Source organism: Cajanus cajan, chromosome 8, assembly GCF_000230855.2.
Source record: "Cajanus cajan strain Asha chromosome 8, NIPB_CcT2T_4, whole genome shotgun sequence".
In the NCBI taxonomy this organism is placed as follows: Eukaryota; Viridiplantae; Streptophyta; class Magnoliopsida; order Fabales; family Fabaceae; genus Cajanus; species Cajanus cajan.
The window spans coordinates 17,778,648-17,801,006 of NC_138524.1; the positions used below are offsets into that span (position 1 = coordinate 17,778,648).

General features: G+C 31.4%; 1 protein-coding gene across 3 annotated transcripts; it reads left to right on the forward strand.

Moving 5' to 3' along the window:
• Positions 1–9,412: 9,412 nt before the first annotated feature.
• LOC109816809 (Transducin/WD40 repeat-like superfamily protein) lies at positions 9,413–20,663 on the forward strand. Of its 3 annotated transcripts, XM_020381935.3 has the most exons (5): positions 9,413–9,753; positions 12,955–13,065; positions 13,805–13,963; positions 14,199–14,683; positions 20,054–20,663. In XM_020381935.3, exons 1-5 carry the CDS (start codon positions 9,486–9,488, stop codon positions 20,423–20,425), a joined length of 1,395 nt encoding a protein of 464 aa, XP_020237524.1. In that variant the 5' UTR covers positions 9,413–9,485; the 3' UTR covers positions 20,426–20,663. The 3 variants fall into 3 exon arrangements, with proteins under 3 accessions (XP_020237524.1, XP_020237525.1, XP_020237526.1); XM_020381936.3 differs by lacking the exon at positions 12,955–13,065 and having other exon boundaries at positions 9,414–9,768; XM_020381937.3 differs by lacking the exon at positions 12,955–13,065 and having other exon boundaries at positions 9,416–9,753.
• Positions 20,664–22,359: the final 1,696 nt, after the last annotated feature.

The window sequence follows — 22,359 nt, forward strand, 5'->3', positions numbered from 1 at the left end:
TATATTTTGATATGTTTGCTAGTTAAGTTTATAAGTTTGATATAATAAATAATACAAACTTGTTTATCTAAATTATTAAATTCTATGACTCATTCCTAATACACATTGCATTAGAGTGAGTCATGTTAGTTAGAAAATTTTGATCTATCTCAATTATAAGAAAATTTTGGCTTAACTCACTTACAATTAACTCACCACGAGTTAACCCATGATAAGCCAAGTTGACTCATGGGTTGACTCACCAAGTATTATTTTATTTTATTTTATTTTATTTTTTAGGTTATTAAATATATATTAATTTATGTAATTATACATTTATTCCATTTACTAAATTTTGTGCATACTAGTGGTGAATTATGATAAACAGTGTCAATTTACTATTATTTGTCAATATTTTATGCAACAACTTTAATTTTATAAATTGATTAAGTTGGTTGCATGTGGATGATGTCTATTTATTTTTTTGACATTTTATTTGTCTTATTTGTTAACATAATCATAATTCTAAAATATAAGATTAATTTATATTTTTTATAAAGTTTAATCATTTTTTTATACATTTTTTTAATTTAAGTGAGTCAACCTATTTACAGTGTGTTTAGTTTATTGTGAAAAAGTCTTAAACGGCCGTTGAACGTGAAAGCAACAAAATGTTACTTCTTATTTTTCTGCTTTGGAATGAGAGAATTCCCGTTTAAATCATTTTAAATGATAATCCAAACACGCTCTTAATTCATATGGGTAAAGTCGAATTACCGACTTTGACAATTTACATAGATTATTAATATTGTTTGTAAGTTTATAATCCCAATTTTTGTTTTTTTTTTTATTTCTTGGACCAGTTAAACAAGATATTTAATGTTTGACTCAACATATTGAAAAGCATAATATTTGTCACCATGCAGGGGATCAAATGCAAGTGTGTAAACATGAAAACAACAAAAGTTCTATAAATAAATACTTTTAAAATTTATAATAAATTATATATATAAATTAATATTATGTTTCAATATATATAAATTATATTTTAAATTGTTATAAATAGATGCTTTTAAATATATAAATTATATTTTAAATTTGATAAATAATTTATATTGTAACACAATATTATTTTTATTTATTGATAATTTATTTTAAAAATATTAAAGTTTGATTCATAAATAATTATAGTAAATAAAAACTAAATTAGATAAGAAAATAAAAAAAAAAATCTAAAACTCTAAAAAAAATCCTTAAAAACACTCTCATACAAGATAGAGATTTATTTTTAATATATATGAGTTAATTAATGTCATTCTTCTACAATAGTAAACTAAGTTTTTTATAGTGAAAATTAACATAAAGAAATTAATATATTTTTTAAAACACACTATAAGTACTCCTTTTATGATTCACGTACATATGAATTGCATGATTCCATGATCTAGTTCTAGCATAAAAAAAAATACATTGACTTAAATTTGTAGATATTTCTTATAAAAATTTTTTATGAATATTTATTTTATTAATTTATGATTTTCATGCAAATATTTTATACATTCAGTACATTTTTTTTTTACAAATTTCACTATAATTTTGTCAAAACATATTATAATTTTTTAATTTATTAAAAATAATAGATTTTTTTTACATATTTTCATAAACACTTTGTTTTGTATAAAAAGAGTACTTAAAGTTTCTTGTAATTTCATTCACTAAAGAGATTATAGATAAAATATTTAACATTTGTTAATTTTATGATTTTCATGCAAATATTTTGTACATTAAGTATATATATATATATATATATATACAAATTTCACTATAGTTTTGTCAAAATATATTATAATTTTTTAATTTATTAAAAATAATAGATTTTTTTTACATATTTTTATACAAACTTTATTCTATATAAAAAATATTTAATGTTTCTTGTAACTTTGTTCACAAAAGAGATCACAGATAAAATATTGATAAAAACTAGTGCATTGCACAATGGAAGACAATAAGAGCTATACTAGGGTTCTCCTCGAGATCCCTACGGAGGAGATGAACTTATTGGTAAGGAATACTCGTAAAGTGAAAAGAAAGCCTAATTGTGAAGTGGTTGAGATAGGGGTAGAGCCTAATGGTGAGCAAACATGTGACAATGGTCTCATGTATATGGGTAAACTCTTGGAGAACGAAGGCCCTATCCCTTTTTCTCATTTTGATGTATGTTGTTTTGGGAAACTAGATAAGGAGGTGTCGTCCTCTCATATCTCAGAAGGCAATGTAGCCAAAAATCCATAATTGCTTATTTTAGATGAAGAGTTTGTGAACTGGTGCAAGCCTTGGCGTGGATCTTTGATGGTGAAGGTTCGTAGGAGAAGGGTTAGCTTTAGGTAATTAGAGGCAAAACTCAACTGTGATTGGATGCATGAGGGAGACATAAATATTATTAATGTTTGTAAGGATTACTTCTAGGTTTTGTTTTCTTCTAATGAAGATTATAATTATCATGCTCTAATGGAAAGGCCTTGGATGTTGGAAGGTCATTATATTCTAGTACAACGTTGGAGACCTTTTTTTTTAGCTAATCCTATTGTGGCATGAAAAATAGCAATATGCTACAATTTTTTATGGAAATTTTTCGACGGATATGGATTTGTCGGAAATTTTTGACAGAATTTTTCGACAGATATTTTCTGTCAAAATTTTTTGACGGAAATATAAATTCGTCAGAAATTTTCGACAGAAATTTTTTGACCAAAAATTCTGTTAAAAATTTCCGACAGAAAAATAAATCCGTCGGTAATTTTCGACAAAAAGTTTCCGATGGATTTATATTTCCGTCAAAAATTTCCGATGAAATTATAAATCCGTCAGAAATTTTTTATTTTTAATTATTATTTTTAATTCTTATTTTTAATTTCTTATTTTAATTTCTTATTTTTAATTTATTATTTCTAATTTCTTATATATATTTGTAGTATTAAAATTTTTATATATCTTTTAAAGGTATAAATATATATTATAATTATTTATTACAAGTTTTTTATATCTACGATTAGTATTAAAGATGAAAATAAATTAGGTCACATTATATTTTATTATAATTTAGTTGGTTTGAACCTAACTTTCTTTAAAAATATATATTTTAAGTATGACTTATTTATCTATCATAGACATTTTTTAAATGTTTGGGTAGAACTACAATCATAAAGACTTATTTTATAATAATTTAACACTATTAAAAATATGAAAATAAATATGTCAAATTTTATAAAAATAAAGTTTAATTTATTTATGATATAAATATGTTTTTAATATCTAGTATATATTTTTAAATGATAATTTATTTTAAAATATATCTTATAATAACAATTCTAAATGGAACATAAATTTTCTAATTTTTCTTATTTTGATTTTTTTAATCGATGTATACAATTTTACTATTTTGATTTTTTCAATCAACGTATACAATAAATAAAAAACACAAAAGATAAACATGCATGCTACAAATTTTATTTTATCAAAAATTATTTATTTTAATATATTACATTATATATGTGAATATTGAGACATATATATATATACATATATATATTATAATTAAATTTTTTTAAAATATTAATTCATTATTAAGAAAAAAAATTTATCATATGAGAATTAATTTCCTTCAAAAATTTGACAGATATCAAATAAATAAACATTTTTTTCTAAATCTATATATTTATTTTATTAGAATAGAATTTTTATTTTTTAAAATATATTATTTTTTTAGATAAAAAATTATGTATATGTCAAATAGTAGTGGGGACAAGTGCCCCACTATTCCAAACGTGCATCTGTCCCTGTATATATATGTATGTATATGTATGTATATGTATGTATATATATATATATATATATATATATATATATATATATATATATATGAGGAGGGTTCAAACGACACCGGTGTAACTCTAAAAGAGTTACACCAATTTTCAACCATTGATCAACTTTTAATCTAACTGTTCTAATATAAACATAATAACTTATAATCTAACTATTCAATTCCCTCTCGCGCGCAAATAAACACCTAGATACGCTGCTCCTTCTTACAATCCAAATTGAAATCGCACGCCGCTGCCTCCTACATACACCGATGTCGTTTGAACCCTCCTCTATATATATATATATATATATAATCGAAGATGATTTCTTATAAAACAAAATTAAATCTGTTGGAAAATTTATATTTTCGATGAGAAAATTTTTGTAGGAAAAGTTATATTATTAATAGAATATTTCAGACAAATTTGTATTTGTTGAAAATGTAAGAACTGGTTTTAAATTTGATATGAAAATATTATGATATAATTAGATAAGATTTTAAGTTAGTATTTTATTAATGGTTGATAATTAAAAAATAAAACAAGGATCAATACATTTTTTGAATTTTATATGTTTGATTTAAGATAACTTACAAAATAACTCTTGGTAAAGTTATTCCGCTCAATAACTCATGGTGTGTGTTGAATTTCATTGATCCAATTAATTGTTAAATTAAAAGTTATTAAATTTGACTAATAATTAGTATAAAAAAATTAATTAGTTTTAGAATAAATTATTTGCTAATTAACAATATAATTGAAACATTAATTATTTTAAATTATTTAACTAAAATCTTATTGACAATTTACTATATGATCTTAATATTTTTGTATAATTAATATCTGGTTTTAAATTTGATATGAGAATATGATATATAATTAGATAAGATTTTGTTAGTATTTTATTAATAGTTGATAATTAGAAGAAAAAAAAGGATAAATACATTTTTTGAATTTTATATGTTTAATTTAAGGTAAATAAATATATTAAATTAATTAATAATTTATTTAAAATATTAAAATTTAATTTATAAGTATGTAATAAATAAATATTTATAATTTTATAAATTATATTATCATTATAAATTATAAAATTAAATAATTTAAATTATAATTTTAAATAGAAATAAGTAGATGTTATTTATAAAAGTAAGTACATATAAATAAAGAACAATTAAATATATTATTATTATTATTGGTAATATAAAATTATTATATATTATCATTATAGTACAAATATGAGATTGTATATTTGAGGATGAGTTAAATGAATTAATTTGTACAAGTTATATTGAGAACATACATAGACATTTCGGTAGCTTACTCATCGGAACTTCACAGTTAAGCGTGCTTGACTTGGAGTAGTACAGGGATGGGTGCCCTTCTGGGAAGTTTCCCAGAAATTGCACAAGTAAGGATAAATTTCTGTCGGAAAAATTATTTCCAACGGATTTTTTTTCCGACGCCACATTTTTCGACGGATTGAAATCTGTCGGAAAAAGAAAAATCTGTCGAAAATTCACCTGTTTCCGTCGGAAATTTCCGTCGGAAATCAGGATTTTTCTTGTAGGGATATCCCAATATTGCCTATTGAATTGTTTAATGATCAGTTTCTATAGAGGCTGGGTTATACCATAGTCACGATGCATAAGATTGATAAGATCACATCCATCCATGCATAGGGCCAATTTGCTTGCATTTATGTTGAGTTTAACCTTGATATATCGTTGTTACCCACATGCAAATACCTACTTAATCTTCAATATAAAAACTTACATTTCTTATGCTTTTGTTGTGGCAAGTATGGCCATAAAGAATCATCTTGTGGTGATAAGGGACAAATAATGGGGAGGCACATGTTTGGTTGAAGGTAATGTCGACTAACCCTTTAGAAGGCTTGGGTGCGAATAAAAATATGAGTAAGTTGGATCTTATTGGTGGCTAAATGGTTGTAAAGGACTCGATGGTGGGTCCAAAGGTGGCAAACTAGATGACTAACAAAGCGGGATTAGTTGAGAAGCAGTTGTTGAAGGATAATCCAAGGCTCAACATAATCGATACTAAGGGTGATTGTGCCATGGAATACAGACCATGGTTGTTGGTAAGAAAAAATAATAAAAAGAGTCCATTGAAAGGGATTGCTAAGATTCCTGTCACTAGGGCCCACACCAAAGATGAGGTTGAGCAAAGGGACAAGGGTGATGTTTTCTATCCAAGTTTTAGATTCATTTCCTTGGATTAAGCCCAAGTTGGTGAGATGATTTTAAGGGTTATTAGGAAAAAACAAGTTGATGGACTTAGTTTGAGTGAGCCAAGCTATCACAAGGTTTGGTGCATAGTGTGTGCAATAAAATTATGATCAAAGGTGTGGACCAGTTGTCCAACAAGTTAGAGCCTACTAAGAAACTGCAGATTTGGAATAAAAAAGTGTTTTGCAATATTTTTGTGAATAAAATGAGGCTTTATAGGTAGATGGATGGTATCAATAGACGTCTTTCTGTTGGTGGAGATGTGATGTTGGAGGAGTGTTTGTATTCCATTTGGAAAGAATATGAAACTATTCTATTTCAGGAAGAGTTACTTTGGTTCTAGAAATCACGTGCTAAGTGGTTGATTATGGGAGATAGAAATACTCACTTTTTCCACAGTTCCACTATTATTTATTGGAGATGTAGTAAGGTGGAGACTATTCAAGATGAAGATGGCAACTAGGTGTCTAAGGACTGTTACTTGAATGATTTAGCAACATAGTATTTTTGAAAGTTATATTTTGTTGATCTTGTGCCTCTAGAGTTTGCAGTTAAAGGTATGTTTCTAACCCTTGGGGATGATTCTCTAATTTCCTTGGGTGTTGAGGTGACATATATAGGAGATTAAGTCTATTGTTTGAAGCATAGGTGTTTTTAAAGTATTAGGACTAGATGGCTTTCAAGTAGTTTTTTATTAGAGCCAATTGGATGTTGTTGGGGGTACTCTAGTGCAATTAGTTCAAGATGTTTTTCAGGATCCTCAAAAAAGTTGTGGCAATTAATGAGACCCTAATCTCCCTTATCCCTAAAGTGGAACATGTGACTTGCTTTAAAGATTTTTGGGCGATCAGTTTTTGTAAGGTGTCCTATAAGGTTATCAAAAATTTTATGTCATAGGTTAAAATCGTTGATGAGAAGTTGGTGGGGCCTTGTCAATCTAGCTTCATTTCGAATCGTCAAAGTAAGGATAATATTACTATTACTTAAGAGGTGTTCCATTCTATGAGGCATGAGAAAGGCACAAAAGGATGGGTGTGTATCAAAATTGACCTAGAAAAAGCTTATGATAGACTTGATTGGTCCTTCGTTCAAGATACGCAAGTGGATATTGGTCTCCTTGAGAATTTTGTTAATCTTGTGTGGCATTGCATCTCTTCTTCTCAAATGCAGGTTCTCTGGAATAGGGATGTGTTTCAAGAGTTTAGTATATGAATCATGGTGTGAGGCAAGGATACCCAATTTCTTCTTATCTCTTTGCTCTTTGTATTGAGCGGTTGTTTCATTTAATTCAATTATATGTGGACACGGGGGTTTGGAAGCCTATCTAGATTGTTAGAGGTGCTCCCAAGCTTTCTCACCTAGCATTTGTAAATGATCTTCTTCTCTTTGTAGAAACCAATAAAGACTAAACAAATGTTATTTTATGTGTGCTCGCTATATTTTGTAAGTGTTCGGGCCAAAAGGTGAGCAATGAGAAAACTCATTTTTTTTTTCACTAATGATTTGGAGAAATATCTGGACATCCTGATTTTGCATAAGAGAGTTTCCAAAAATTCTTTTAAATTCATTTTGGATAAAGTGAGCCAAGGTCTTTTGTAGTTGGAAAGCTCACCAGCTATCATTCGTTGGGAGGCTTACTTTGGTGAAATCAATCCTACAAGCACTCCCTATATTTGCTATTCAATCCACCAAACTCCTTTTTTATATTCTTGATGAGTTGGATAATAAGTGTAGAAAATTCCTATGGGGTGACACAAATCAATAGAGGAAAATTCATACCATTGGTTGGAATCATATCTGTGATCCCAAAAAGTTTGGAGGTTTGGGATTAAAGTTGTCAAAAGATTGTAACATAACTTTTTTCATGAAATGTGGATAAGAATTGTGCACTCGTAGTGATGCTTTGTGGTTCAAATTTGTTTATTACAAGTATCGTACATAATTTGGAGCATGTGTTTAGATGTTGTCCTGTTGCTCAAGCTATGTGGTACTTGTTACTGCCTACTTCATTGCATTACAATTTTTTCTCAGCTAATAGAAGTTACTAGCTATTGATAAATTTGAAGGAGTCATTATGTGTGCAAGTTAGGTGGTGGATTATTTTATTTGTGGTTGCATTAGATATTTTATGGCAAATCAATTTTTTTTTTCATGTTCTCCCATCCTCCAAAGTTAAGATGTGAATCTTAATAGGGGTGGATAGTATTACTACCAACATTCTTCAGTTTGGAAAATTACAAGTTTAGTTCGTGCCTTGTAGGGAGAACTTAGCCATTTGTTGGACTCATATCTTCTTATTGATCTTTATAAATTGAACTGTGGTGGGTCTATTTGTTTTAAAGAGAACAAATATGTTGCACGTGGAGTGCTTTGAAATAATTGTGGAGAAGTGGTTTTTTCCTTTATTGCAAATGTGGGTTTCTATCTGGTGGTCCACAATATTGTTTCTTTTGTTAAGGGAGGCTCTAAGTTGGTGTAGTCTCATGTGTGTCGAAAGGCTAATCAGGTGACAGATCTTTTGGCGAATCGTGGATTAACTCTTCTTAAGCATTTGCAAGTTTATAGTGTTATTTATTGTTCATTGAACTTGTTGTTAACATTGATGTAACTTCTACTATTTTTCCATTGTTTTTCCTTATGATTTTAAATTGATTTTTGTTAGAGTCTTGCCACTTCTTTTCAGAAAAAAAAAAAGAAAAAAAGAAAGACAATAAAAACAATAATAAAGAAAATGAAACTTGTGAAATGTCATTAACAAGCTGTACAAAAATAAAATTAATATAAAGAAAAAAAAAAGAAAAATTACACAAAAATAAAAAAAAAAACTACAAAAAAAATTTAGGAAAAAAACTCAAATCTCTTTTGATTTAATTATTTTTATGGACATTATACTATTTAACTTAAAAATTAGAATTTTAGCATTTTAAACTAAATATTTATTATATATATTTAAAATTTATAATAAATTATTTATATAAATAAATATCATTAAACATATAAATTATATTTTAAATTTAAGATAAATAATTTATATTGTGGTACAAAATTATTTTTAATTATTTATAACATATTTTAAAAATATTAAAATTTAATTATAAATAAAAACAAATTATATTAAAAGTTAAAAAAATTCCTTTAAACACATGACTCCAAAACACATTATCATCAAATATGATTCTAAAATTCTTAATGCCCTTACTAATATATAAGGATTGATTAAAATAAAAATTGTATGATTGAGTGAGAAACAATCTTGAGAAACTCACTAATATTGTTTAAGACAACCAATAAAAGCTAAACCCAATTAAATAAAATTTAAATCTTAATTATAAAGTGAAGTATGTGAAGAGAAATTTTCCATTACGATTTGCTACGAAGAAGAAGAAGAAGTACGAACATGGATCTTCTGTGCAACGCATATTCCAATACCTCAGACGACGACGACGACGAAGAACAGCCAAAACGACAGAGACTATCACTCTCTTCCTCTAACCCGCCAAAACCACGTCTTCACTTTTCTTCCCCTCCGTTATTCGACCACCAAACGCAGCCTCCAATTCCCGGACGATACGTTTCAAAACGACAACGCGCATTGATGGCTCAAACCCCTCCTTCTCCTCCTCCTCCTCAACCCGTTCCTGTTCCATCTCGGTTCACGCTATCTGGTACTCGTCATTTTTGTATGTTGTTTCATTCGTTCAGATTTCTCGTAGTTTGTTGGGTTCAATTTTTATTTATTTTATTCAAGTGTTTATTTTTGTGTTTGTTAAGAGCTGTCAATTTTCAGAATTGTGATTATTATAGATCAAAGTAGTCAATCCCAAATGGCGGCACGGAGTGTCTGACCCTAAGAATTTTATGGTGGGGTAGTGGATAGGGGATGGATGATCGTGATTTTGAACCTTGAACCCTTGTCAGAGGTTTATGGTACACATGCATATATGATGAAAAATTAGGAAAAAATGGCTCCAATTAGAGAGGAGTCGATGTTGGTTTGACATTTTAAGAGAGATTGAAGGCAGAAGAAAGAAGAAAGAAGTGGAAACAAAATTGAAATGCTAGTGGGTGGTCACAACAGTGTCGAACTTGCTGGAAAAGTGATGGGGTTTTGTAAATGGGTGAGAGTCAGAGAGATCAGAGACTGGATACCAGATATTGGCTGGAAAAGTGCTGCGCTGTGAGACGGTGAGAGGTGCTGGAAACTGGTGGAGGAGTGTGACAAAGAGCTCTGCAGAGGCTAGGGTTTGCACTTGCAGGGGTGGATGAATGAATAAGGGGAACTAAAAAAACAAGTTAAGTTAAAAATATGTCCAAATTTTCTGAATTTTATTAGCTTTAGGAATGAAATTGATGCTACCTTTATTTGTTGTGTTGCTGCGTTTCAGGTCATGAACTTCATCTTTTATTTTCCGTTTTAGTTTTAGAATTTTAGTTACTTCTATCTTCTGTAACGGGGATACATATTCAAGTATCTGATACAATGTTATATGGCAATACTATAATCATAGTAGTTAATAGCATGTTAGTGGTGTAGCGCGTCATCCCTAGGTTGCTATGGTATGCAAAGAGTGGTCATTGCTGGCCAAAATGGTGGTTTTTTGCATGCTATTATGACACTATTAAGGTATATACCTCAAAACAATTTATACCCCTGAAACAACATTGTTTATGGTTTTCTTGGGTAAAGTTGTGATTTCTCTTTTCTCCCCTATTTTCTTATTCCATTTTTTGCCTTCATAAACATTTTAGGATTTTAAAACCTTCTTTTTCACTGTTTAGATCTATGTTCCTTCATAATTTACAGGACTATTTGTTTTCCTGACTTCTGAGTTCCACTCTTCCTTCAAACTTTCCTGTTCAAATTCTGCTAATTTTTTAGCTATTTGTTGTGTTATTTTTTTATTATTAATTTTACCATCATCTTTCAATTTTTGGTACCATTACTATGTTCTTATTACTCCTAGATTGATGGTGATTTGTGACTTATTATTTATCACGAATTTCTTTAATTTTGGGTCCTTTTTGGTTTTTTAGTATTTATATGCATTGTATAAATTACTTGGTGAATATTATAATATTTAAAATAGAAGGCGCCCTGCTTCTTGCTATCCTACTATAGCTTTTCTAAGTTGGTTGCTATGCAATGCTATCTAAGATTCATAGCTATGACCATGGTTATCAATCTCGAGTGATAACTCGTACACTCGTACAAGATTGGTCGATCATAATTGTATAACTCGTTAGTAATCTTGTTTTCGAGTAATCTTGAGCAAAATCGTGCAATCTCGGGTAATCTCGCGAGTTTACTTCGATATTGTGAGATTACGGACTTCACTTGCAAAACTCCTCAAAACACACATTTCACTTAGGTTTTTCCCAAAACAAAGTATTTTTCCTGCTCATGAGTCGTGCGACTCTCATTCTCCCTCTCTGTTGTGTGTTCTCCCTCTTTGCGTCATGCATTCTGGTTCTCTCCTCTACGCCATGCATGCTGATTTTCTCCTTCGCACTATGTGTTCTGGTTCTCTCCTCCAAGTCATGCGTTTAGGTTCTCTCCTCCACGTTCTCTTTGCATTAGGGTTGATCATTCTTTGTAGTGAAGGTTCTTTCTTTCCCGTTTCCCTTCCTTGTTCCATTTATTTTTCTCTCGTGTCCCATTTTTTTTTATCTCGTCTAGAAATATACTATACATGTAATAGTTAATATTTTTTAGACTTGATTTAAATATATTAGTCTTTTCTTAGTTTTTTATTTGCTATCATTTTATTTTTAAGGACTTGTGAGTGTGTCTTGTGCAAAATTATGTATTTGCCACTCAAATTTGCTACTTTATTATTGCAATTTACTATTTTACTTTAATATGAAGTTAAAATGTTAGTTATTATGTTATTTATAAGTATTTTAACATATTTATTTTATATTAAGTAAACTCTTACAAGTTTACGATTTGAGTTTACGGAGCCTCCACAAGATTATGTAAACTCTCGAGATTGACAACCTTGGCTATGACTATAATTTGTTTAAAACAATAAGATATGGATGTAACTAGGTATATATATTACATAACATATCTATCATCACATTTGTATTTATGGTAATTCTTAAACATTGTATAATTTTTAATCATTCCCAATATCACTATTAAAAATTTTTATAAGCTGGTGCTTTCATCATATTCCCTCTCTTGAATTTTATTGTCTCCTAGAATCGCCTCCTCTCTCAGCCATACAGCCAAAGATAAAAAGTATGAGAAGGAACAATAAAGCCCATTGGCATATTTAGACATTTTAACATATCCAACAAATGCTCCTAGAGTGTGTGTGACTGAGGGGGAGAGGATGGGAAGGGAGATTATTGTGTGATATGCCTTTATGTATATATATCATAGTCCAAAGTAATATGAGGGATTGGTGATGTTATGATATTATATGTCCATTGGAGGTAATAACGTCATAAGTATTAAAGTATATATTGAAAGGATGAAGAAAAGAAGACATAATCTGTTAAACATCATATATCCATTGGAGGTAAACAAATCGTGGTTGTGGCATGGATACTTGAGTAGTATGGGAATGAAAATGATATTTTCTGTAAGAGATACGCAAAACTGGTTTCTTCGATACTCTTTTTTTTTTTCTTTATATTTTTATCCCTATTCTTCTTCATAAATCCCACTCAGATTTTCTTTTCCTGGCATTCTGTGGAGGTATGACTATAGTATTTCTTGCATGAGCGGACGGTCAATGAGCACAACTAATCAAAAGTTCAAAATGTAAATGTATTAAAATAATAATAAATTCTGCAGTGAGATTTGGGCCCAAGTTATTTTAATATTATCGTTAGTTTTTAATTGGTTGTGTCTACAGGTTCTGTGCTTATGCAACAATTGTTTGGCATGACCACTATCTTAGTTAGGGATGGCAATGGGAGGTCTCTTCTCCACCCGCCGGATAAAAATCTATCCCATATCTGCATAGGTATCTATTAAGTGGGTACCTACGAATTTTATAAATACCCATAGATATTCATGTACATTTGTGACTTTTTTTAAAAAAAAAGAGTATTGCAAATAACTTTAAGCTTGTATTTGATGTTAATTATATTGAAATATTAAAGATAAACAATTGACATCAATTTTGAACTTGCACTTAATGTTATTTTTTTGAAATATTAACAATAATATAAAAAAATAAGGTAAAAATATGAATATTTAAGTAATTTTATTTATTGGTATCTGTGGGTATGAATACTACCATATCCGTCTCCGCTCCATTTATTAATGGATAGAAAAATACTTGTACCCGTTATTTGTGAGTATTTGTTTAAGTTACCCATTTATTATCTGTAGTGTCGGATACCTGTGAATACGCTGTTTTTGCCATCCCTAATTTTAGTTCACGGTCTACTTCTTAATTTAAGGACCTTCACTTCTATATCTATCTAGTGGTGAAGGTCAATAAAAAAGAGCTACTTAACTTTGAAGCATGTAGCAGATGAATATTCACATGTAACAATCGGTCTCTGGCTGATTGATGAGCTTGCATAATTTAAATTTCTTTATTCTCTCTCACACATACTTTTTCTTGTTGGTACGTTCTTCAGACATATGTGTGCTGCATGTTTTTATACTTCTATCTATTTACGTGCTTCTATATTGATTTTTTTACTCTTTGATAGAGACAACTACTCTGACCTTTTTCTTGTTTGTAAACTTAGGGAGTCTCTCGGATGCTGATGTACCCCATAATATTTTATCATTGTTGAAAAGTAAAGCAAAGGGTCATCAAAGGCCAACCCTGATGTCTGAAAAACTATATGCAACTCTACAGGGGCATACAAAAGCTGTCAGTGCTATACATTGGTCATCAACTCATGGTAAGTTCTCTTTGTTGACAAACTTTTTCCCTGATATGTGTGATATACCATAGTTTTTATATAATTTTCCTAATTTAATTCAATTTTAATGTATAAAGAACTCATTTATTCGCAGCAAAATAAATTTAAAATCAAGTATTGAAAAGTGTTTTGTGTGTGTGTGAGAGAGGGAGAGAGCAAGAGAGATGCTTTTTGTATTTCTAGTATGGATTTGTTCATCAGAGTTAGCTTACAGCTCATCTCCTTGCATCTGCTGGGATGGATCATACTATTTGCATATGGAATGTGTGGAGCAGAAATCAGAAGAAAGCATGTGTTCTAAACTTCCACAATGCAGCAGTCAAAGATGTGAAATGGTCTCAACAAGGGCACTTTCTACTTTCTTGTGGATATGATTGCACATCAAGGTTGATCGATGTTGAAAAGGGAGTGGAGACTCAGGTTTTCAGAGAAGATCAAATTGTTGGAGTTTTGAAGTTTCATCCAGACAATTCAAATCTCTTCCTTTCTGGAGGGACAAAGGGCAATATCAAACTATGGGATGTCAGAACTGGCAAAGTAGTGCATAATTATAATCGAAATTTAGGTCCAATTCTGGATGTGGAGTTTACATTGACCGGGAAGGAATTCATTTCTTCTAGTGATGTATCACAGAGTAATATCAGTGAGAACGCAATTATTGTTTGGGATGTGTCTAGACAGGTACCATTGTCTAATCAGGTGAGAGAATTCGATACCATCTTTCATATTCTGTTTTCACTGTTCACCATTTTTTCAGCCAAAATTGCTGTGAAGTTTCTTCTTGTTAATTTAATGCAGATAGTCTAGTAAAAGTTATAGCTTACAAATTCTATTTTCTAAAACAAGCCCATAAGCCAGTAAATGGACTGATTCATGGTTTAGTGGTTCAATTATGGCCAAATTGTGGTCAAACTGGAATTAATGTTTAATATATCATGCATGTACTTTATTATGTTGTTTTTAATATTAATATTATTTTGCATTGACATTAAATGTGAAATTTTAATATTTGAAGCTTCCTGTATGTTTTTTTAAAGCTATAGGATTATCATCCTAGTGGGATGAGGTGGTGGCTATTGTTGCAAAGCTTTATCATGTAAGAGATGGTAAAATATAAGATTACTGCCGGTTTAGGGAGAAAACATATATTCTCATATGTATCATGTTTCCATGCATATTTCAGAACTGGTTAAAGAGAGGTAACCAACATGCTTATATGTAAGGAAAAATTAAAGGAGCAAAACAAGGGGTGAAAACAGCCTATCTAACAACTGAATCAGCAGATTCATATTTTATTCTAACTAAAAATCTTCCTTAACTTTCTAAGCTCTAACCGTTAATTCCTAACAGACTTTGAAATCCCCCTCTAGTTGGTATATATATCAAAGGGCAAAAATACCCCTGAAACTAGTGTCTTTTTAGAGGTTTTTTAAGGGGTAAAATGCATAAATGTGTGGGTCTTTAATCTGACCACTCAATCTCAAACCCAAGATTTTTACTCTCTCCCCTACTCCTAGAACCCTAAACCTCTCTTGGTGAATGTCTTGCTTCCTTTATTAATTTCGACAACAAATTTCTGTCCTTGTGCCTCTTGTTAGCCAACCTAGTCTCTATCTTCAATTTCTGGCAAGTTTTTTGATGACAGAGTTGTTCTGCAACTCCCAGCGAGTTTTCAACATGTTCTGTTCTGCATCTCTCTTTCTTCTGTGTTTTCTGTTCAGCCACAATGGATTCATCTGACCAGCCACCTTTTGTCTCTCAACACGTTTGATTTGTTTTCCTTTATTCTAATTGACAAGTTTGAATGGTGTTTGTTATTTTGAACCTTTTGGTTATGAAACTTCAAGTCTTAATAAATATGTTGAACTTTAGGTGTTTTTCTTTATTTTTCAGTACTTATATATATTAAATACGTTGTGTAATCTAAATTTACATGGGATCAAATTAGAAGTCATCTTGCTATTCATTATCTTGCTATAGCCTTTTTTGAGGCAGTTGTTCCACGCCTCTGCCCTTTATTGACTACTATTCTTTACTTTTCAGCATTTATATTTATTAAATACGTTATGTAATATAAATTTACATGGGATCAAAATAGCAGTCATCTTGCTATTCATTATCTTGCTGTTGCGTTTTTTGAGGCATTTTCTCCACACCTCTGCCCTTTATTGACTACTATGTTAATTACATAGATCAATGATATTCACCAAAAAGGCAAGCAGCAATTTAAAAAGAGTATATCAAGGTTCTACAATCATAGTAGACAATAGCGGATAGTGGTGCAGAGCAACCACCCACAAAACATTATAGCAGATCGCGGATAGAGCGGAATGACTGCTATTTTGATTCCCAAGTAGATTTATATTAATAGCAAATACCTTGTGAAATTGTCAATTACAATAAAGGAAATTAAACTACTTTAAGGTTTAAACTTTAAAGGCTAGAGAAACTACTGAACATTCAAATTTATCTTTAGTTGCAATGTCAGGCATCTCTTTCTCATCTTCATTGCTTTCACCACTCTTGTAGATCTCTTCTCTTCACTATCACCACTATCTTACTCTTCTCGCTCTAGTGCTTGGTTTCCTCTTCCTTCAGGTAAGAGACCTAGAACTAGAAGTTTCAGTTACAACTGCCTTCTTTGCTCTTGTATGCTACCTAGTATATGTAGTAGGCTCCCCGGCCTCAGTTGCAGCTGCCACAGCTCTCCAAGTCAAATCATCAAACACTAATTCATTTTCTTGAACAGCTTCATCATTGGCCATTTCCGCTAATAACCATTCATTGCTTTGATCAACATCATTCAAGACAGTGGGATCTTTCACATCATTGTTATCAATTTTTCTCTTAAGTGCTTGGTTATATTTTACATAAACCAAATCTTGCAACCTTTGATGCTCAAGTTTACTTTTCTGTTTATATTATAAAGAAAATGTTAGTTTCATATTCTTACATGAAACTCAAATGAAGTAATTTGATAATTGAGAATTACTTACATGCTGAAAGGTACTCCAATTCCTCTCAACCTAATGAACTACAAATCAAATTCAACACTTCAGTGGCAATCTTTTGTAAATCTGGAGTATGTGATCGATAGTTCCTCCACCATTCAGCTACAACACAACAACTTATTAGCATTGACATTCAATTATGTCATGAAATTCATGATCATTTAAAACTATACAAGGAGTCAAAGTAGACATTTTAAATTCTTGGATTGCCATAAAAGTATGGGGGATTGAGGCAATGACCTGTTGAAGGCCATGGATGATGAATTTGACACACTCATCTTCTATCAATTATGGCAAATACTTCTTTGTACTTGTTAGATTTTATCTTAAAACTAATTGGCATCAATTGAAGTTGCCTATTAGATATATAAGTTGCACCCAAGAATTGAGGTAAATAATGTGGGGACCTTCGAATATCTCCTTCCCCAAATGCTTGCCAGAACAGGGGAGCTTACCAAAATAGGCTCTTTACCAAGATGGACTATAAACTTTGATACCATGTTGGATTTTATCTTTAAACCAATTGGCATTAAGTGAAATTTTCCAACAGCTATATAATCTACATCCTAAGAATTGAGACAAGCGATGTAGGACCTTCTAACATTTCTCTTCCCTTCCCTTTGAATGAATTGTGGATAGCTTATTTTTCCCTATCCATAGCTTACTAACTTAGCCCATTGCAGGCTCTTAAAAATGAAAAACAAAACAAAATGAAAGGCCAAAATAGTAAACCAGGAACACTTAACTGGAGTGGCTGCAACTAGCTGCAATGGCTACAAACTCGTCAGCAGTTAGTAGCACACCAGCCACAACGACAATTCACTCTGTGTCAGTCACCTGAGGTGCTTTGGGGGGGGGGGGGGGTCTGCAACGCAACACCACAACAAAGAAGCAAACACACTTTTTAAACTGTGCAATGAAATATATATCAATAAAGCAAAACATAGTTTCTATAGGCGCAATATGTTGGAGTCAACATACATTAGCCTTCATCAACGATGGAGGCTTACACCTACCAAAAGAATAAAAAATTCTTTGGATAAGTTAGCAGTCCCTGATACCTGCTACTATGCAATCTGTGAATGTAAAGGAAAGAATAGTAGGGTGAGTCACACAGACTCACTGATACAATAACATATAAAATGAACAGGAAGGAGGAACGATCAAGTGAACAAGTTTTCTGGCACAACTAACAAATGTTACATAACTCAATATATATCATAATTGGAGGAGTTAAACTTGAAGCAAATCAATTGACAATGTGAAGAGCTCTTCTTTTCCAAGGCTTGCTCATAGATATAAACATGTCATGAAATAAAATTTATTTGCTAATTATCTAGAATATAATATCATAAGGGCTTATGCATGAAGAACTAAATAAATTCATGCTGGAAAGGTTAAGCTCAATCCTACAAATCACATATTTGAGTCCATGCCTAATTGGTGAGCTCAACCCACCAAGCTATGTATCTATGGCCATGCCTTAAGCTCAACCCATCTAGTGTAATATATTTTAATATATGTGCATATAGGCCTTTTATTCTCATGTCTATAACAAAGCGGTGTTTCAACAAGGAACCCATCATGAATATTTTAAAGCATGACATTTAAATAGAAACCATCAAGTCAAATCCATTTATCTCAAAATATTTCTTTCCTAAGTTCTCCAAAACAGTCTATCTATTACAGTTTCTCATAAAAGTCGGCTTACCAATTATATAATTTATAACAATACCAACTCTTATAATATAATCCATCACGTTGAAATAAGTAAAACCCATGAAACTCCAAGTTCAATCGAAGATATACACAAGTGATATTTGCATATTTATCAAATAGATCACATAATAATAATTAAATTAACCTCATTGAAATAATTCTCTTGGATTAGAATAAATTCTTATTTCTTAGAAAGTTTGTTCCTCCTACCAAAAAAAAATTAAATAAAAATATCACTAAGTAAATTATATGTAGTTTAGGGGAATATAATGGTTTTTTTTCATTGATTAACCAAGAATTACAACGAGAGTATAAATAGGCAGCATTGGTTAGAGAGTTGCCTTAGCCAATCTGATTGCAAAATAATTTAAATTGAAGATAAAAGAAAATCAAGGAACAAATTTGATCAGAATCAGATCTGATTAATTCTATCAAACCTTGTAGAAAACTATTCAAAGTTTGAAAGAACAAAATATAAACTATATTGATATTATCCACTCAACTCACCACTATGAGAAACCAATTAAATCACTCCCACAATTACTTTAGAGTGGGGGAGGTATTTGCCATCAGATCAGAACACCAACAAATATTTAACAACTTAGAAAGTTGTTTAAAGATGCAAGCCCTAGATTTATTCTTAGCTCTATACACCTCTAAAAGTGAAAACATGGCAAGAACTAATTTTCCCAAGCTTGAGTTATGGGTATTGGGTTTACCTCTAGAATCCAAATAATAAATTTTGAAGGACAAGGAGTGGGTAGAACCCTTTAGTCCTTAATGCTCTATCTCTAACTCTAGAAAATTGTTCCCAAGTTGTTTATGCAGAGGAGAAATTAAGTGTGATTCCAGAGTTTCTCCAGAATCTCAAAAGAACAGCTTTGAGTAAGAAAAATGAGAAATGGAGGGAAACAAACAGGGTGTGGCAAGGAAGAAGGGAGAATGTTGGGGTTGTGGTGCTGCTGGTTTTAATGTTATTTTATTTTATTTTTAATAAAATGGTTCACTTGTTTAAACTTTTTTTCTCTAGGGACCCTGACTTCTGATTAAATCTTTTGATTCTTTTATGGTTGTTTGGTAATAATATGAATGCAGCAAAGAAACATGCTTTGCATGGATAACAATTAACACATAGTTTAGAAGATCACTTTTTAGTTTTCACTTCATGCAAAGACTCTGTACATGATATTAAAGATTTGGTAAAGCTCAAGTCACATGCACTTCATAATGCACGCTGAAATTTCTATGATCATTTTGGAGGACGCAATGCATCTCTAAATATCAATTTTACCATATGTGCAATTTAGGTTTTAATTAGCTTATGATACTCCTGAATCAGGTTTATGCGGAAGCTTTTACATGTCCCTGTGTGAGGCGCCACCCTTTTGATTCGACTTTCGTTGCCCAATCAAATGGGAATTATGTTGCAATCTTTACTACCACCCCACCTTACAGACTCAACAAATATAAGCGATATGAGAGTCATGCGGTCTCTGGGTTCCCAATCAAGTGCAATTTCAGTTTGGATGGGAAAAAACTTGCTTCTGGCTCTTCAGATGGTTCTATCTACCTTTATGATTATCAGTCATCCAAAGTTGTGAAGAAAATAAAGGCCCATGACGAAGCTTGCATAGATGTTGCCTTCCACCCGGTTATACCTAATGTTATTGCTTCATGTTCATGGGATGGAAGTATTTTGGTAGTTGAGTAGTGTTACCCATTACGTTATCATTCCAATTCAAGGGTAATTTTCTCAAAAGCACGCATTTGGTTACTACTAGAAAATGACTTGCTAAAGAAATAGGAATCTGAGTTGAAAATTCCAGCTTTCTCTTGATCTAGGCTTCTGTTTCTAGTTTGTTACATACTGTGTGAATAATGAAACCTTCTCCCGCAAATCAAAATGTTTGCCTAAATGTGTGCCTTTTACTGTTGCACTGTTGATTTAATGTTCGATTCACTTATATTACAACTACAGTAAAGCATGGTGTGAGTTGTTTGAAATAGTTTAAAGTATTTACCAGAAGTGAGAAATCTTGGTAACTATAATTAATGATGTGACAGCTCATTTTTGAACAGTGTAGAAAGTTACTAACAATGGATGAAAATTGAATTGCTTCTTCATTATATGCCCTTAATTTTCCAAGTGAAGAACTGTTTCGGATAATTCAGGCAATGGTCACACAATGTGTAAAGCTGCACAGAGATTTGTGTTGGCCATTAGCATCTAAATTGGCTGAAGAGTCAACCTGCTTCCACCACTATGGAATAAAAAGCAACGAAATAAAAATGGAGGGGGCTTCATGACTATCGAGATTCTCAAAGCCTATTAACTTTCCAAAAGATTGCTATATGTTATGGTCAAAGGATGCCATCATAGATTGTATTTTTGTCGCAACAAATATCATCCTGCAAGTTCCATGTTTCTATCTCAAATATTCAGGGTCTCAGACCAAAATTTGATCACTTTTAAAGCTTTAACTTTCGTTGTCACGCCAAGATAGTGAATTATCCTTTTCAGCCTTAAGACAAACATATCGGATATGCTCTTCAAGGAAGATTTTGAAAAGCCTTTGAAACTGGAAATTCTCACACGTATTTGCGTGTCCTTCACACTGTTTATGCTGGATATGGGTTTCTTTCTCCTCTTATGCATAGTGAAATAAAAACCAAAACAAACCGTGGCATGAGCCAGAGGTGCAACTAACTAATCACACAAAATGTCTAGGTTCTTGTAACCATTACCTACCATCATGGAAGGAACCCCAAATGTTAGTTAAAATAAGAGGGAATTGTGGGGGCAAACTCAGCTGTTCTTATGTTCCGCCACATCTTGCCATAAGGAAGAGAGATGGAGTGGGGGCCAAACAAGACATAATTATGTAACTCCCGTTCCACTTTCATGGGGGTCAAATTCAATTGAAGCGGGACAAGATACACCACTCTTTCTTTCTCTCTTTTTAGATGCATTTGTTAATGGGACCAGCATCCCTAACACCCCCCCCCCCCCTCCCCACCCTTAATTTTCCACACAAAAATTTCAATCCTGGAAAACATTGTTATATCTGCACATCACAAAGCACTATCTAGAGAAACCACGATCCCTTTCAAAGTTTGATGGTCCACAAGTACCTCTCTCTTAGAACTGTTTATATTGGAAAAATGAGGGTAACGTAATCTCAAATCCCATTTAAAGCAAGGAACAAACACACCCTTAGGCCTCATGCAGCCTACTATCCTATTCCTATGAACAATTTATTTTCAACGTCTATATGAATATGTTCCCCACCTTACATGGTCTTAAGCACTCTCTCTCTTTATTATCCCAATATTTATCTCTTTGTTTGTCCCACTCCAAAAACAAACTCAAAAGGCAAAAAGGTAATTAAGAAACAAGAAAGATGGAACTTAGAGAGGTGAGGAAAGCATGCCCCTACTCCACAGTCCATATGACTGCAATCATCATCTAAAAGAGAGATACTTTTGTAGCGTACTTGAGGTCAAGAGGGCATTCGCGTTTCATGGCCCCACAAGCTAACCCATGGGGCGACACGAAACGATGGGCTGAAAGGTTTTTAAGCTAAGCCAGTTGAAGCTCTATAGGATTTGACATGAACTTCTTCATGGTTGTTAATCACTTTAGAA